The 17,912-nt window shown below is 39.8% G+C and overlaps 1 protein-coding gene across 1 annotated transcript in view; it reads left to right on the forward strand.

The window, feature by feature from the left end:
• JAML (junction adhesion molecule like) overlaps positions 1-17,912 on the forward strand; it is a 38,857-nt gene that overhangs the window by 18,048 nt on the left and 2,897 nt on the right. The window contains exons 3-6 of the mRNA XM_072613083.1: positions 3,115-3,275; positions 5,427-5,652; positions 7,200-7,338; positions 16,370-16,427. Coding sequence (XP_072469184.1) covers positions 3,115-3,275; positions 5,427-5,652; positions 7,200-7,338; positions 16,370-16,427 — 584 coding nt within the window. The remainder of the gene's footprint in view (positions 1-3,114; positions 3,276-5,426; positions 5,653-7,199; positions 7,339-16,369; positions 16,428-17,912) is intronic.

The following is a 17,912-nucleotide window of genomic DNA, read 5'->3' on the forward strand; positions in this document are numbered from 1 at the left end:
CAGATCTATAGAGAGTGGAGGAATTTATGACCAAACGAGATAGAGAACATTATGAAATGCAAAATAGATAATTTTGATTACATTCAATTGAAAAGTTTTTGTACAAAGAAAGCCAATGAAACCAAGATTAGAAGGGAAGCAGAAAACTAGGAAAGAATTTTTACAACTTGTGTCTCTGATAAAGGCCTCATTTCTAAAATATATAGAGAACTGAGTCAAATTTAGACAAATACAACTCATTCTCCAATTGATAAATGGTCAAAGGATATGAACAGGCAGTTTTCAGAGGAAAAAATTGAAGATATCTGTAGTCATATGAAAAAATGCTCTAAATCACTATTGATTAGAGATACAAATCAAAACAAGACATACAAATCAAAACAAGACATGCAAATCTGAGGTACCACATCATACCTATCAGATTGGCTAATGTGACAAAAAGGAAAATGATAAATATTAGAGAAGATGTGGGAAAGTTGGAACACTAATTCATTCTGGAGAGCAATTTGGAACTATGCTCAAAGGGTTATAAAAATGTGCATAACTTTTGACCCAGCAATGCCACTTCTAGGGCTGTATTCCAAAGAGATCGTAAAAATGGGAAAAGGACCCACATGTACAAAAAAATTTATAGCAACTCTTTTTGTGGTGGCCAAGAACTAGAAATTGAGGGGAGGCCCATCAATTGGGGAATGACTGAACAAGCTGTGGTATATCAATGTAATGGAATACTATTGTGCTATAAGAAATAATGAGCAGACAGACTTCAGAAAAACCTGGAAAGACATATATGAACTAATTATGAATGAGGGAAGCAGAACCAGGAGAACATTGTACATAGTTACAGTCACATTGTGCGATGACTGACTTTGATAGACTTGGTTCTTCTCAGCAAGGTAAGGTTCTAAGATAACTCCAAAAGACTCTTGATAGAAAATTCTGTCCACATCCAGAGAAAGAATTACCAAGTCTGAATGCAGATTGAAGCATACTATATTTTTTCAGTCTCTTTTGTTTTGTTTCTTCTTCTTTCTTTGTTTCTTCCATTGGTTCTAATTCTTCTTTGCAACATGACTAATGTGAAAATATTTGTAATGTGAATGTATATGTAGAGCCTTCACATGCTTGGGGCAGTCAATCCCCTAAATCACCAATGGGTTTGAGAACCCTTGGTTACCCTCAACCTGGTTTGACCTGTCTGCTGAAACGGTTTACTGGGGTGTGGCTGCTGTGCATGCTTCAGTTTCTTGGAACCACAGGTGAGAGTTAGGTGGAACAGGTGGACACATCAGCCACCACCACACCATCCATACATGGAAACATCAATTACAACAAATGAAGAAGTTTTGAATGCTGTGGATAAGTTCGCTTACCTTGGTAGTGTACTTTCCAGAGACGTACACATTGACAGTGAGGTTGATGCACACATTGCCAGAGCTAGCTCAGTGTTTGGGAGGCTCCAAAGAAAAGTTTGGGAGAGAAGAGGTATTAGACTGACTACCAAACTGAAGGTTTACAAAGCCGATGTGCTGACCTCATTGTTATATGCTTGTGGAACATGGACAGTCCACTAGTGCCATGCCAGGAAACTGAATTGCTTCCATTTGAACTGTCTTAGGAAGAGTCTGAGGATCACCTGGCAGGATAAGGTACCAGACTCTGAAGTTCTTGCTTAAGCTGAACTGTCAAGGATTCAAACTATGCTTCAGAGAGCACAACTCCGATGGGCTGGCCACGTTGTTTGAATACAAATGTATGCTTGCCAAAAAGAGTATCTTATGGAGAACTTGCATGGGGCAGGTGATCACATGGTGGCCAGAAGAAGCGATACAAGGACACTCTCAAGGTCTCTCTCAAGAACTTTGGATTTGACTGTGCAACATGGGAGACACTAGCACAGGACCACTCAGCATGGTGTGCCCACATCAGCAAGGGTGCTGTGCTCTTTGAGCAAAGCAGAATTGAAAAAGCACAAAGTAAGCACAAAGTAAACACAGGATGCACAGATTTGGGATATCTACCCCAAATATTCACACAAACTATCTGTGCCCAACCTGTGGTAGAACATTCCAAGTTTGTCTTGGTCTGATCAGCCACAGTCCGACACGCTGAAATTTCACTTTATCATAGTGATGTCATTTTGGTCCTCTTTGAAGACGAAAGACAACAACCAACCAATATGTAGAGCCTATATCAGATTGCATGCTTTCTTGGGGAGGAGAGTAGGGGAGAAAATTTGGAACTCAAAAAACTTGTGGAACCGAATATTGTAAATTAAAAATAAATAGTTTATTTTTTTTTTAAAAAAGGAATACATCTCCTAACCATAGCATATGATTTATTTTTTTCTAATTTTTTTTATTATATGAGCTTTCATATTAAGATTATGTACCAATTTAAAATGCATTGATATAAGATGTTGGTCTAAACCTATTTTCTACCAGACTGCTTTCCAGTTTTCCTAGCATTTATTATCAAATAGGAATTTTTTTCCCCAGGTAACTTCTGTTTTCCCTTTATCTAACACAATGTTAATGATTTCTATTGTTTTGAAATCTCCCTTGGCTAGTCTGGGTTCTTGAACCAGCACCAGATGATTTTGATGTTCCCGCATTAAATTGTTAGTTTCTTGAGCGGGGTGGAGGGAAGGGAATTAGCATTTATATAGCACTTACTATGTGCCATGTAGCTTGGTTAAGTATTTTACCAAATTACCTCACTTAATCCTCACCACAGCCCTGCAAAAAGGTAAGTGTTAATACTATCCCTATTTTGTAGTTAAGGCAACAGACAGAAACTAGTGACTTGCCCACATGACACAGCTAGTAAGTGTCTGAGGCTAGATTTGAATTCAAGAATTCCTTACTCCAGGCCCAGCACTCTATCTTTTGTTGTTTTCTCAGTGCATATCATGCTATCTGGCACATAGTAGATGGTTAACAAATGTTTATTGACTGGCTACAATTTTCACTTAACCTTACTGGCTCCTTTTTTGTTTTGAGTGAGGAAGAGCTCTTCCTGGGATGGAGATACAGTGTTCTTGGTGGCAAACCTTTATTTCTCCTGATTAAATTGTCCATTTAAATTTTTTCTTTTTGTCCTTGAATTTTTTAGGTTGTGTCTGGGGTCTAGATATCATGGGTGTTTCTTCCCTTGAACTGATGGCACGTGTGGGTGACTCAGCCCTACTGGACTGTGTTTTACCGAGTGTTGGGAAGAAACAAGTGACTAAAGTGGACTGGATGTTTTCTGCAGGGGAGCATGAGCGAGCCGAGGTAATGGGGAGGGAGAAGGAGTGCCTGATAGGGATTTGTCACGCTGATAGTTACAGAGCAGGGGGACAGGAGTTCTGTTGCTTAGGAAGGTGGTTCCCAGTCTTACAGCTTAATGGAAAACAAAACCAATGCACCACATTTATAGAGTGACATGGGCTCACAGGTAGGAAAGGGAAAGTCATTGTAGTCTGACAAATAGAATAGCCTTTTAAGGCAGTCCAGTGGATAGAGCGCTGGGTCTGGAGTCAGGGAGACCTAAGTGTGACCCTGGGAAGTCATTTCATTTCAGTTTCCTCAACTGTAAAATGGGAAAAACACCTGTCTCCCAGGGTGGTCAGTGAAGAACAAGTGAGAGAATATTTGCAAAGCACTTAGCATAGTACTTGGTGCATAGTAGGTGCTTACTAAATCTTTTTCCCTTCCCTTCCCCTATGGGATACTTTAGAGATTTCAATTTATTGACAGAACCCACAAATGCAGAAGTTCCTAATTAAGTCAGTGGCCACTTTGGGGACCCAGATTTATGACACAGAATGCTTGTGACATAGGTATATTTTTTAAAGAAAACCACAAAGTAGAGGTCATGGCTCCAGGATATCTTGTTTCTTCATCTTTTTCCTTGGATTTTCTTTTTAGAAGAGTGGGAGTATTTGGGGGTGGAGGGCAAGGAGAGAGAGAAAGGCTGTGTGTGTGTGTGTGTGTGTGTGTGTGTGTGTGTGTGTGTGTATGCATGCACACATGTATTGGGAGGTATATAAGGGTGAGTTTATAGATCCTAGTTGCGGCAAATGTTGGTAGGAGGGTGGGGTATGTGCACAGACCTGAGGTGAAGGTAAAAATGAGGAAGGCAGACTTGCAGCTTGGTGTGTGCAGCCTCCCTTCTGGTCCTCAGACCCTTCTGCTGAGTGAGGAGGAACAAGGGCCCCTCCCAGATAGCTCATTAGCATAATAGCATTTTCCTTTTTGTTATTCTTTACTTGAGAAATACAATAAACTTGTACATTTCAATATATAAAGAATAGAGACTGTGTGGTGTATGTAGTATATTGGGCAGTGGATTTGGAGTCAAGAAGACTTGGATTCAAATTCTGCCTCAGAAACCGATTTGCTGTGTGACCCTGGGCAAGTCACCTAGCCTTTTTTGTGCCTCAGTTTCCTCATCCGTAAAATGAAGGAATTAGACTCATTGGTCTTATAGTTCCTTTCCAGTTCTAAATATATGATCTTAAGGTTCTAAGATGCTATAGGAAACCTTTGATCTCTATTATGTATGACAAAAAAAAATAAAATAAATTCAATGTACTAGTTTTAAAGCAATTTTGCTTGTCTGTGTCTTCCTCTAACTACTTTATATTCTTTTCTGCTTATTTTTGAAAATACTTCATTGGGACTCTTTTCTTTGTTTTGGCCTCACTTATCACTAGTACCACTCTTCCTCCCAATACTCCTTCGTCAAAAGCATTTTTAAACCTTCCCTTGTAATAGATAAGCACAGTTAAGGGAAACACATTCAACACTGGCCGTGTCCAAAAATACATTTCTCACTTTGCCACTCTAGACCCATCAGCTCTCTGTCCAGAGCTGGACACCATGTTTTAACCCTAGTCAGTCCTCTGGAGTAATAGCATAGCATTTTCTCCCATAATCATTATTCTTTGTGCAGAGGACCCAGGGTTCTGTGGAAACAGTTCAACAGAAGATAGATGAGGTTTAGGATGACTTGATGATACTCAGGGTTCCTGAGTAACATTTTTCATGTTCTCTCTTTGCCTCACTTTCTCATCTAATAGGAAGAGTGATCTGACTTGACTATTAGAGGATTGTCAGATTACAAGACACGAAGTAGGCTGGGGATATTTTGAGAAAGTCCTCTAGCAAAGAGAACTGCATTTTAGTCTTCTAGAGAAGAAGCTAGTATTAAAGTGGTTATGCACCTGCCTCACCAAAGGATGGCATCTATTGTCTTAGATTGTAGGCAACTGATGGGCAGGGGATAGATTCTGGAAAGAGCCATGCATTAGGTGTGTAATAAAGGCTTTCTGATGATAATGATTGGTTATCCACAGACATCAACAGCCATCTGTACCCTCAAAATCCCAGACCTGGCACAACTCATCTCTTGACTTTCTCTGACTCTGCATCACTTCCTAGGGGGAGTTTGTGCTGTACTACTATGCCAACCTCAGCGTGCCCGTGGGACACTTCAAGGATCGAGTGCACTTGGTGGGGAAAATCTCAGAAAATGATGGCTCCATTTTACTGCAGGATGTGAGAGAGGCTGATCAAGGAGTCTACACCTGTGAGATCCAGGTCTCCCAAGAGAACAGAATTTTCAAGAAGACAACCATGCTGCGAGTGGTCCCAGCTAAGCTCACAAGTACGTGAATGCTTGGTCATGGGGAGAGCTTAATTTAAGGGGCAGGAATCCTGGGGATAAGAGGTAAAATCTGGCCAATCACCCACACTGATGCATTGACCACTGCATTGGGGAAAACAGTTGGGCCAGTGGGTGGTGGTGGCAGGGGGAGAAGATAGGAAAGGTGGACGAGGCAGGACCTCTCTTGAAAAGTGTTTACTATGATTAACAGTAATGGTTGACATTTGGGTAGCATATGAAGACTGGAAAAATACTTCGTATATGTTACCTCATTTGAGCTTTCCAACCACCCTGTGAGGTGGGCACTGTAGGTATTATTCAAAAAAGATGAGCTTCATAAGTGTAAGATGGCAGAGACACATGACTAGATAGCAATTTCTTCAAAGTGGGGGTTTCAGAGGATGGCGAACTCAACATGAGACAGCAATGTGACATGGCAACCAAAAAAGCAAATACAATCTCAGGTGGCATTGAGAGAAACCTAGTGTCTAGGTGGTGGGTGGGATGGTGGGGTGAGGTGATAGTCCTGCTCCATTTCCTGGTAAGGTCCCATTTCGAATATTAGGTTCCATTCTGTGTACCACATTGTAGGAAGGACATTGATAAACTGAGGATTGCCTAGAGACACACAATCAGGATGGTGAAAGACCTTGAAATCATATCATTTGAGGATATGTTGCTAGAAATAGGGATATTTTTGCCTGGAGAAGAGAAGATTTAGGGGGAATTTGATAGCTGTCTACAAGTATTTGAAAAGGGTAATCACGTGGAAGAGGGATTATAGCATCCTTTTGCATGGTCCTGTAGGCGAGAGTTGGGATGAATGGGTAGAAATTGAAAATGAATAGATTTAGATTGATGTCCTGACCTTTTAACCACTAGAGCTATTATGTAGAATGAGTTACCTTGGGAGACAGTGATTCCATTTCTGTGGAGGTTTTCAAATGGAGGCTAAATGACCTCTTAAGAATACACTAAGATATTTTTCCTTGCTGGCCGTAGACCAAGTTATATTAAATTGTGACCGAAAAAAGGAGAAGTTAGAGATGGGCATGGTAAGAAATACAATCTTCAGATTTAAATCTTAATGCCCTAGATTTAAGAATATTTAGACACAGTCCTATTAGGAGCAGAGTGGCCAGTGCTGGAAAGTACAAGATTCTAAGTCTGTGGGAAGGCTTGAGCAGCCTGGCAAACTATTAAGAAAAGATGATGTTGCTGATTAAGAAAATTCTAGTCTTAGTAGAAAATTGAACCTCTTTCCCACCCTCCCCTTTTCCTTTTTACTTCTAACCCACACTTTGGGGTTGAATAAGGATTATTAGACTTTAGATCTGAAACTGATCAAGAACTACTGTCCTAATAACCTAATCTGGGCTGGAAATCAGCCTACCTCCCTGTTCCTAGCTACTCTTTAAAAATTTGCTGAATTGCCTTGGAAACACCAGTGTCTGAACTCATAGTAAGCAAAGAGTATTTTTCTTAGGGAAGAGAGAGTCTTAAGTGTTTAACACCACTTCTCCTTACTATTTGTGTCTGTCCTCAAGCTCCGAAGCCCAAAGACGCCTTCAAAAGTGATTCGCTGAGTAACTATCAGACTGTGATCATCGTTGGAATTGTTTGCTTTACTGTCATAATGCTTGCTGTCCTGGGAGTGATCATGAGGAGGAGTCAACGCCACCACAGGTATAGGAACCATCCTGTTAGACACTGAGATAGTGTTGGATGGATGCTGAACCTGCATTCAGCTTTTCTCCCTCTTCTCCATTCTTGGGTAAAGAGCTCCCATTTAGTAGCTCTTCTTTCTACTACTGACTGACCATACACAAGAAGGAGTGACAAAGCATCATCTTCTATTGGAGGGACCATTTAAAATTTTGCCATCTTTTGATTAGCTGAATAGGAATTATCTGGTTGGTACTTTGATGTGGGCATGCCATGCTTTGCAGTCTTTTGCCAGCATTTCCCATGTCATGCAGTTGATTCCAGATTTCTTCAGACAGACATGGAGAGTATCCTTGTGACTACCATGTGAGCACCTGCCTTGTGTGAGTTCTCTGTAAAATAGTCTTTTAGGCAAACATACTTTAAAGAACGCACTGTGTTCTATGAGTGAAGCAGAATTATAGTAGCTCAAAAAAAAAGGCTAGATGCGCAAATTTAGAAATATCTTCACCTCAAATATTCATAGGGACTATTTGTGCCCAATCTGTGGTAGAGCATTCCAAGCTCATATTGGTCTGATCAGCCATAGACAAATTACTTGACTGCAACATAACGTTATCATTATGGTCCTCTTTGAGAGTGAAAGACAACAAACCATCTGGTTACTAATTATTATTATTTCCATGAAGTCTTACTCTGAAGCTTCAACATGGAATGAAGGTGACTGGAAGTTCTAATGACTGGGTTAGAGTCTGAGCTATGGCAGGTTCTGCTGTGGTAGAAAAATTTATTTAGGTAATGACAAAATGAACCTGCTTTCCAAAGACTAGCCTAACTAAGTACAGAGAATTTTCTCACCAGGAGATAAATATAACTAAGATAATTCTGTTTATGACACTTTGGTTATTGCCAAGTGAGATTGAAAAGATTGAACATGCTTATTAAAGGCATTCATCCCTGTAATGGAGGACACTTTTCTTTCTAAAAAAAAGAATACAATCAGCAAAAATCTGTCTTCTCTTCCTCCCCACTTTCTCCTCCGCCCAACCACCACTGAAAAAGAAAGAAAAATAAAACCCCTCTCACAACATGTATAGTTAAGCAAAGCAAATATCTGCATTATCCATGTCCTGCCCTACAAAAAAAATTCATTCTGTGCTCTTGAATCCTTTACCTTTCTATCAGGAGGTGGGTAGCAAGCTTCATCATTAGTCTTCTAGAATTGTGTGACTGGTCCTTATACTGATCAGAATTCCTAAATCTTTCAAAGTTGTTTGCCTTTATAATATTATTGTCATTATATAAATTATTTCTGCTCATTCCACTCTGTATTAATTCACACAAGTCATCCCAGGTTTTTCTGAAACTATCCCCTTCATTTCTTACAGCACAATAGTATTCTATCATATCATATATGTACATGATATATATGATTATATGATATATAATACATCCACATGTACAACTGTGCATCCTTATATGTACCTATACACATAGGCTACATGTATGTGCATATACTTGTATATACATGTATGTATGTATATGTACACACATATACATATACACACATATGCACCCTGTCATAAATATATGTGTGTATCTATGTCTTTGTCTATGTGTCTTATTCAGCCATTCCCCAATTCATGGGTACCACCTCCAACCTCCAATTCTTTGCCACCACAGAGCTATATTTTTGTCAATCCTTAAAATGTGTCTTGGTTAGGATTAATCCCTCTCTTAATCTACCTTGCCTCTCATTCTGCCTTCTCCCCTTTTCCTCTTGTTTCCATGTTGAGTGAAATGTATTTCTGTACTCAATTGTGTGTTTATTTTTCCTTCCTTTGACCAGTTCATTTGAGAGTGAGATTCATGTGTCAGCTGTTTCTTCCACCCCTTCTTCCTTGTTTTTGTAGAACCCTACTATCCACACCCCATTTATGTGACACAAGTTCCCCTAACTTTCCTCTCCTTTTTTGTGTCCAGTTCATTCCTCTTCCCCTCCCTTTCCATTCTTTAAGATCAAGACCTAGTAGAAACACTCCCAGGCCTTCTGTCTAATTAGGCTACCTCTATGTCCTCTGATGATGATGGGATTCTAAAGAGATATATGTTAACCTCACATTAGAATGTAAACACTTCATCTTTTTTAATCCCTTATGATTCTTTGTACCTGTTTCCTTTTTTATGTTTCTCTTGATTTCTGTGTTTGTATTTCATATTTCTACGTAGCTCTGGTCTTTTCATTGGGAATGCTTTAAAGTCCTCTATTTTATTAAAAGTCTATTTTTTCTACTGTGAAATTATATTTAGTTTTTCTGAGAAAGGTATTTTGGGCTATAAGCCTTTGCCTTCTGGAATATTGTATTCCAAGCTCTGGCTTCTGTATAGGGGCAGTTGCTAAATGATATATGAACTTGACTATAGCACCTTGGTACTTTAATTCTTTTTTTCTGGCTTCTTGTAGTATTTTTTCTTTTGACCAGGAATTTCTGGATTTTGGCTATATCTTCCTTTCATTTTGGAGTTCCTTTCAAGAAGAGACCAGTGAATTCTTTCTGTTTCTACTTTGTTCTCTTGTTCTAGAGGCAGCTGTGTAGTACAATGGATAGAGTGCTGGACCTGGACTCAAAAAGACCTAAGTTCAGTTTCAACCTCAGATACTTTCTAGTTGTATTACCCTGGGCAACTTACTTGGCATCTGTCTGCCCCAGTTTGCCCATGTTTAAAATGAGAATAATAACAGCACCTATTTCCCGGGGTTATTATGAGGACCAAATAAGGTAAGATTTGTAAAGCACTTTGCAAACTTTAAAGTTCTGTGTAAAACCTAGTGATGATGATGAAGAAGAAGGGGAGGAGAAAGAAATGAGGATGATGATTTGGGCAGTTTTCTTTCATGATTTATTGAAATCTGATTTTAGAGCTCTTTTTTGGGGGGGTCATGACTTTCAGATAGTCCAGTGATTCTTAAATCACCTCTCCCTGGTCTGTTTTTCAAGACAGGTGTTTTTTATTATGATAGAACTTAGATTTCCTTCTGTTTTTTGTCATTCTTTTGACTTTGTTTTCTTCCTTATTCTATGGAGTCATTAGCTTCTATTTAGTCCATTCTGATTTTCAGGGAGTTTGTTTCTTGGGTAAGGGTTTATGTCTCTTGTGCTAACCTGTTAATTCTCTTATTAGTTCTTTCACTTACAGCCCTCATTTAAAAATTTATTCCTCTGTCCTTTCATTTGCTAAACTCTTTTCCAAAACTCTTGCTTTGTCTCTTCCAGCAATTCTAGTTGACTTTGTACTCAAATTGTGTTTGTTCTGTGAAGTTTTGCAGTCATTTTTTCTGTCTGGGTCTATATTTTGAGCATCCCTGTAATCATAATAAAGTAGCTTTTTATGGTGTTTTTTTTTTTTTCTCATTTTTCCAGTTTACTTCCTGACTTTGGGCTTTACATTAGGGCTGTGCACACTTCTGGAGGGAATTTCTGGACTGGTCCTGTTGGTGCTTTCTTGGGGTACTCAATGTTGTGTCACTCCAAGAGCCCGGAAACAGGTCAGACTGGAAGCCTGCAAACTTTTGGCGTCCCCGAAGTAGTCATATGGTCCAGAGCGGAGTCTGATGGTTGTCTCCCTTGTCTGAGCTCTGCGAGTTCCTGACTTGAGTCTGGGTCTAAACAATAGGTTTGTGGGCTTACTGCTTTGGGAATTTCAGTAGATTACTTCTGAGCTCAGCAACTGCCAGCCATCTAGAAAGCTCTGTTAATACCGCAATGGAACTATATAGTTTTTCTTTTGGCCTGGGATTCCTACCTTTGTTATTCTATCACAGGCTTTATTATATTGGGCTAGAAACTGATGCTGAGACCCCACTCCATACATAGCTGCTACTTACTTCTGAACTGGGTCCTTGATCAGAACATAGCTGAAGACCTTTACCCACTCTTCTCCCTGGAGCACCACCCTTAGGCACAGGTGCCCTCCTGTTTGTCCTGGATTTATGATTCAGAACTAAGTATTGACAGAGGTGCCAACTGGCACCTGTTCCTGTGCCATATACAAATTTAGGTTCTTCTCTGCTGGATCTAGGATCTCTTCTTGCTTTGGTGCACGGACTCACCCTGCTCAGGGATGCTCCATGTAGTGTATACCCTCCCATACCCCATTTCCTATGTCCACAGAGCATTTTATTTACATGTTTCAACTGGAGCTGGAAAAATGACTTGGTATGCTTTTTTCCTTGGATTTCTTGATCAGCATTTGGTCTGGTGTACTTTCTAAATCTTTCTGGAGAAGTTGTAGGGGTAAGGGGATGGGGGTGCAGCTCACTGTACTTCCTGCTACTCTGTTGTATTGGCTCAGAGGATGTTTTTCAAAGAGTTGAGATGGAAGATGCTTCTGTTTGTTGATGACATTGTGCTGACTTTATCAAGTTGCAGAACATGATCCAGAACCCTGTATCTCAAAAGAGAATACAGGGTTATTCAGAAGAAATAAGTCTACTGATCCATATGATAAATACTAAATGGATAAAAAAGTACCTGTTATCCTGACTATTTATATAGTTAGAAGGCTAATTCACTGAGTTATTCCATCAGCATATATATCTATGATGTACTGCAGATGGACAGTGGAGGAAGAAAGGGAACTGAATTACATATGGGAAATTGCAAGGTGATTAATAACACCAACCTCCTCCCTAGCACAAAAACATTATATACATGCCATCTTGGTTTGGGTGTTTGATTGCCTGTCTTACAATACTGCAGTCTCTGCAGGCAACCCCAAGTCAGTGGGGGGATGTCTGGTGGGTGAAAGTAGGTTGTGATCTTGCAAGGTGATTTACATGCAAGAAAAGGTGTAAAGAATATCATTCAAGACAAATATGTTTGTAAAAGGGGGTGGGCTAGTTGTGATGAGAGCAACGGACATGAACAAAAAATACAGGATGAAGTATAGATGGGCTGTGATCTGTGTTGATGGAGCCCCACATGGAATCACAAATTCATTGAAGTATTATTATTCATGATAATTATTAATAACAGATTCTCTTTGTTTTGCCATTTGTCACACTTTTAGGATATGTGTGTCCCATCCCTAATTTGGTGATGTGTATCCTGTATTTCCAGCTATGAACTCTCTTCTAATCTCCAGACCTATTACCTAATGCCCATCATTGCTTGATTTTCCACTGCCATCTTAAATCCAGTGAGCTTATTATCTTTACCCATAAGCCAACTTCTTTTTTTTTTTTTAAATTCTTACCATGACACCACCATTCATTCTGTTTTCCACGTTTAAAGTCTTGGAGTTTCTATTTTTATTATTTTTCTATTTTATTTTTTAAAATCTAATCATTTATCAAGTTGTATCAGAGTCAGTTACTTGGCTCAGTGGATAGAGTGTTAGGCCTGGAATTAGTAAGACTTGGGTTCTAATCCTGCCTCAGATACTTACTAGCTAATGTGACTCTGGACATGTCACTTAACTGCTTCAGTCTGCCGCAGTTTCCTTATTTGTAAAATGGGTATATTAAGACCACCTACTTCTCTGGGTGCTTATGAGGATAAAATGAGATAAGAGTCATAAAGCACTTGGCAAACCTCAATGAGCTGTATAAATGTTAGTTAATTAATCTTCTTCATGCATAGATTTGATCATGTTATTCCTAGCTTCAAAAATCTTCAGGCACTTCTCATTGCCTACTGAGTGAGATTCAGATCCCTGCTTGGCATTTAGGGGTGCCCTCCCTGATTTAGGACTATCCCAGAGGACTACCCTGTCTTGTCTCATTACTCCCTTCTATACACACACACACACACACACACACACACACACACACGCACACACACGCACACACACACATGCATGCACATGCACTCTTGGCATTTAGGGGTGCCCCCCCTATTTAGGACTATCCCAGAGGACTACCCTGTCTTGTCTCATTACTCCCTTCTACACACACACACACACACACACACACACACACACACACACATATGCACACACACACATGCATGCACATGCACTCTTGGCATTTAGGGGTGCCCCCCTATTTAGGACTGTCCTATATGACTACCTTGTCTTGTCTCATTACTCCCTTCTATACACACATGCACACACACATACACACATGCACACACACACATGCACACACACACACATATGCACATGCACGCACACACATGCACGCTTGGCATTGAGGGGTGCCAACCTATTTAGGACTGTCTTAGAGGACTACCCTGTCTTGTCTCATTACTCCATTCTACACACACACACACACACACACACACACACACACACACACACACACACGCATGCACATATGCATGCACACTGTTCCATCACAAGTAGATTCTTAGAATTCTACCAAACATGCCCTGTCCTTGCGCGTGATGTCCCTTATGCCTGTAATGTTCTCCCTCCTTCCTCTTTGCCTGGTGAAATTTTATCCATTTTTTAAATACCAATTCAAATTCCATGAAGCTTTCTCTTATCTTTTCATGCTTAAATCACACTTTGTTTTGCAAAGCTGCAAGGCCCTTAGCCTGTAATATTGTGTAACTGGCTGTCTCACTTTGTGCTTTGTCTCCCTATTATATTACATGTCCCATGGGACAGGGACTATATATTTAAATAAACTTTATATCTTCCTCAGTGCCCATCAGGCTAAGCAGTAAAGTTTGACTGTTTGAATTTTAGTATTAGCCCAAGTCAAACATACTTATGTAAATAAATCTTCAAGGGAAAAGTAACCACAAGTCAATTAGAAATGATTTTTTGGTTTATCTATAGTGTGGCTTTTTTCACAGATAATTGAGAGTGAAATGTTTGTAGTCTTTGTATAATCCTAGAAAGTGACTTTTCACTTAAATTCCATGATGGCAGTTAGTGTTTTTCATTTTTATGTCCCCAGTGCTTTGCACATAGGAGGCAACTGGTAAAAGTTTGTCAAATTGATAATAATTCTGTTTCAAACCAGTGAGTTGCATTTGTAAGAGGAGCCCCTTTTGATCAGAACTTCTTGTACTTTATCATTATTGCTATGGCTGAAGTCTTCCCAACCTCCCATATGAATTAGGATTTGAAATGCCTACCTTCCAATGTATTGAAAATGCCATTGTTTTTAAACTGGACACAGTCACTAGTTCCTTATTGCTCCTTTGGAGGTCCATATCTCTGCTTAACCAGCCAAGTTCAAAACCTTTTTAGGGATCAAGTCACTGTGTCATTGAAGCAGTTTTCCTAGGCAGCATGGTATTGTGCAAAGACCACTGGATGGAGTCTCCTAACTCCTAACTCCTGGCCTTGATCTCTGGCTCTCATAAGGACTAGCTGAGGGATCCAGGGAAAGTCCTTAACCTCTCTGTCATTTAGGTTTTGTCCTCTGTAATAGAGGATAGTACTTGCACTACTATCTTCACAGGAAGGTTGTAAGAAAAGTACTTTATAAAGCTCTACCATAAAAAGAGTTGGTCTCATTATTTTTACTAGGAAAATAGCCCTTGGGTAGACTAAGAAACATTTATCTTAGTCTCATCTTCCCCCGCCAAAGGAAGGACTGAACAGACATTTATGTTGGTTGGATTTATACTCCCAGATCAGCCACAATCCCTGATTATTATCTCTGACTTCCAGTGGCAAATGCTGGAGGAATGATGCAGAGCACCAGAGCCCAGAAACAGATATGAGATGGGCTTAGAAGGAAGAGATAAACCAGCCCTCTTGGCACGGGTATCTAAACAATCTGGAATAATTCTGAGAGGCAGCGTTATATGATGGAAAGGACCTGGAACTTAAAGCTGAAAGACCCTAGCTATGTCGTAGTAATCCTTTCACAGCTTTGGGCCTGAGTTTCTTTCCGTATAAGTGAAGGGGTTGGATTCAATGCGTTATCGGGCCCCTTCCAACACTAATGTTCTACGTAGGAATTCTGTCTGGGAATCTGGGAGCAATGATGGGTGCGTTGTCTTCGTGTACTTTGCTGCCATCTGGTGGTTCAACTCTAAAGTGCCCAGCCCATTTCTCTTCCTGTAGAGACAAGGCTTAAAGATGAGTCTGAATCTGGGAATCAAAAGGATGAAAGTGATTTTAGTCCAATAAGTTTTTATTGTCTTTACTCTCAGGCAGGGTAGGTACTTGCTTATATGGAAATATTTGGGGGGAACCAGAGAAACATCTAAATACTTGTCTCTGCTTGAGCTCTTTAACAAGGAATAAAACCTTTTATTTTATCATTACAGTAAAGGTTTAAAATTAAAATGTATGTACCCCTGGGAGAGGCAAAATATTGATGAAGATAACTCTTACTGATGTATGAATGACTAGTTTTAGGATCCTTTTCTGAGAGTGAAATTTAATTTCCATGTATAAAAGAGAGGCTATGAAATCACTGGTCACTGTGAAGGGATAGATGGGGTGAAGTGGGAGAGTATCCGTGTAAAACATTCCTTGCTTCACAGTTCTTTTTAGGCTGATCCTGTAAGAATGTTCCTTTCCCTGAAGAGGCTTATTCTCTCACTGGAGAAACCTTATACATATGAAACAACTGATAATATGATATAATATTTAAATATCAGAATGAATGCTATAAGTTTGTGGAAGGGTTTAGGTCTCTTTGAGTACATCCTTATGCTTGATAAGTAAAGCCTAAACCTGCAGGAAATCCCTCTCCTTAAAGATCTCCAAGGAGATTCCACAGCCTCCTTCCTAGCCTATTTGTAATGATCTCTCTCCCTAAATTATTGGCCATGAAGCTGATGTAATGACAACTGAGGCCGAGGAGAAGCATGTATGAAATGGAAGAAAAGAAAACAGACCTCTAAGGACTGACATCTTGCATTCCACCAAAGGACACACATTCCACAGACAGTCTAAGAACATTTAGTAGCTGGTCCAAGCTAGGGTGGGAGAGTATAATCTTTGTGAGTAGCATTACATATGGGAGTAGATAGAATTCACATTCCTGTTCCCTAAGGTTCTCTTCTCCACAAGAGTTCAGTGCAGAAACAATGACCTGGTGATGCTTAGCTGTTAACCCCATATTTTATTTACTTTGCAGATCAGAAAACCACCTGGAGACTACCCACCTGGCGATTACCAGTAAGACTAACTCAGAGGTATGAGTAAGTGGATTCTCTTCTCATCCAACTGCTTTTGCCTTCAGAGCTATGGGAGATGATATAGATAAAGAGTTCAATTATAAAGTACTCTATAAATTTGTGGTGGACATGTTATTCACTCTGTAGGATATAGCTGCTAAGGGGTAAATGAAGGTCGAAGGAAGCAGGGTGTGATGGTAAATGCAGAGAAGTTAGTATATGTACTATATACATATACATAGGAGTGTGTGTGTGTATAGATAGGTAGATCAATAGGTCAATAGAATTAACGTTTCTTCTGTTCCCTAAAGTCCTTTTCTCCATAAAAGTTCAGTATGAAAATTGTGTGTGTGTGTGTGTGTGCGTGTGCGCATGTGTGTGCCTGTGTGTGCACATGTACATCTTTGTGTTTGAGATGTGGCATAGAGCAGCAGATAGAGAGTCAGCCTCAAAGCCAGATAGAGCTGGACTCAAGTCGCACCTGGTCCCACTGTCCATGTGTCTCGAGCCTGGCAACTCATTAAACCTCTCAGTATTCTAGGCAACTCTTTCAGACTAAAAGTTGCTGACCTACGTTGGTAGGAGGAATTTCCTCATGTGGGAGTTCCCTCTATATATAATGTATATGAAGGTATAGCTATCTCTATCTATAAATGCAAAGGCAGCTAGGTGGCACAGTAGATAGAGTGCCAGGCCTGGAATCATCTTCCTGAGTTCAAATATGGCTTTAGACACTTTCTAGCTGTGTGACCTTGGGCAAGTCACTTCACCCTGTTTGCCTAAGTTTCCTCATCTGTAAAATGATCTGAAGAAGGAAATGGCAGACCATTCCAGTATCTTTGCCTAGAGAACCTGAAATGAGTTCACAAAGAGTCCAACATTACTGAAATGATTGAGCAACAACAAGATCTATAAATGGAGCTAGATGACTTATAAAAAATTTCTCTCTGAATATTCGTTTTTCTCCAAATTATGTTATTTGTTATATCTGGACTTAGCTAAGGTCCCACAAGAGTCTGAAAATCTGTAGCTGGATGACATTGTTTTGCCAAACACAAAAAGATAATTTGGATTCTGAAGTGCCACTGGTAACACTAATGGGAGATTTAGCCCTTTAAGACCTGTTCTACCATGCACAGTTCTCTAGAAGGAATCATTTATTGGTTAATGCCACCCTGCCATGGCTTTAATTAGAAGAGATTACCCAAGGTGACAAGATGCTCGTCTCCTGCTGGTGTCTAAATATCTGAACCAGAACAATGTCTTTGGTTTTTGAAAGAGTAGGTTTAGATCCTGAGGTAATACTCTTTCCTGACAACTTAATTCTTATGAAGAATGAATGAGAGATGTAGCTAACTCATATGCTCCAGCTCTAATTATCTTTGGCCCTTCCTAGTTGAGTAATGGGCTTAAGTCTTGGGATTGGGGGTGTCTTGGATATGGAGGAGGTCGCTGAGATGTGCTTCAATTTTTAGAAACTATTTTACAATGTTCTCCCTCTAG

The sequence above is a fragment of the Notamacropus eugenii genome, chromosome 5 (genome assembly GCF_028372415.1).
Source record: "Notamacropus eugenii isolate mMacEug1 chromosome 5, mMacEug1.pri_v2, whole genome shotgun sequence".
In the NCBI taxonomy this organism is placed as follows: Eukaryota; Metazoa; Chordata; class Mammalia; order Diprotodontia; family Macropodidae; genus Notamacropus; species Notamacropus eugenii.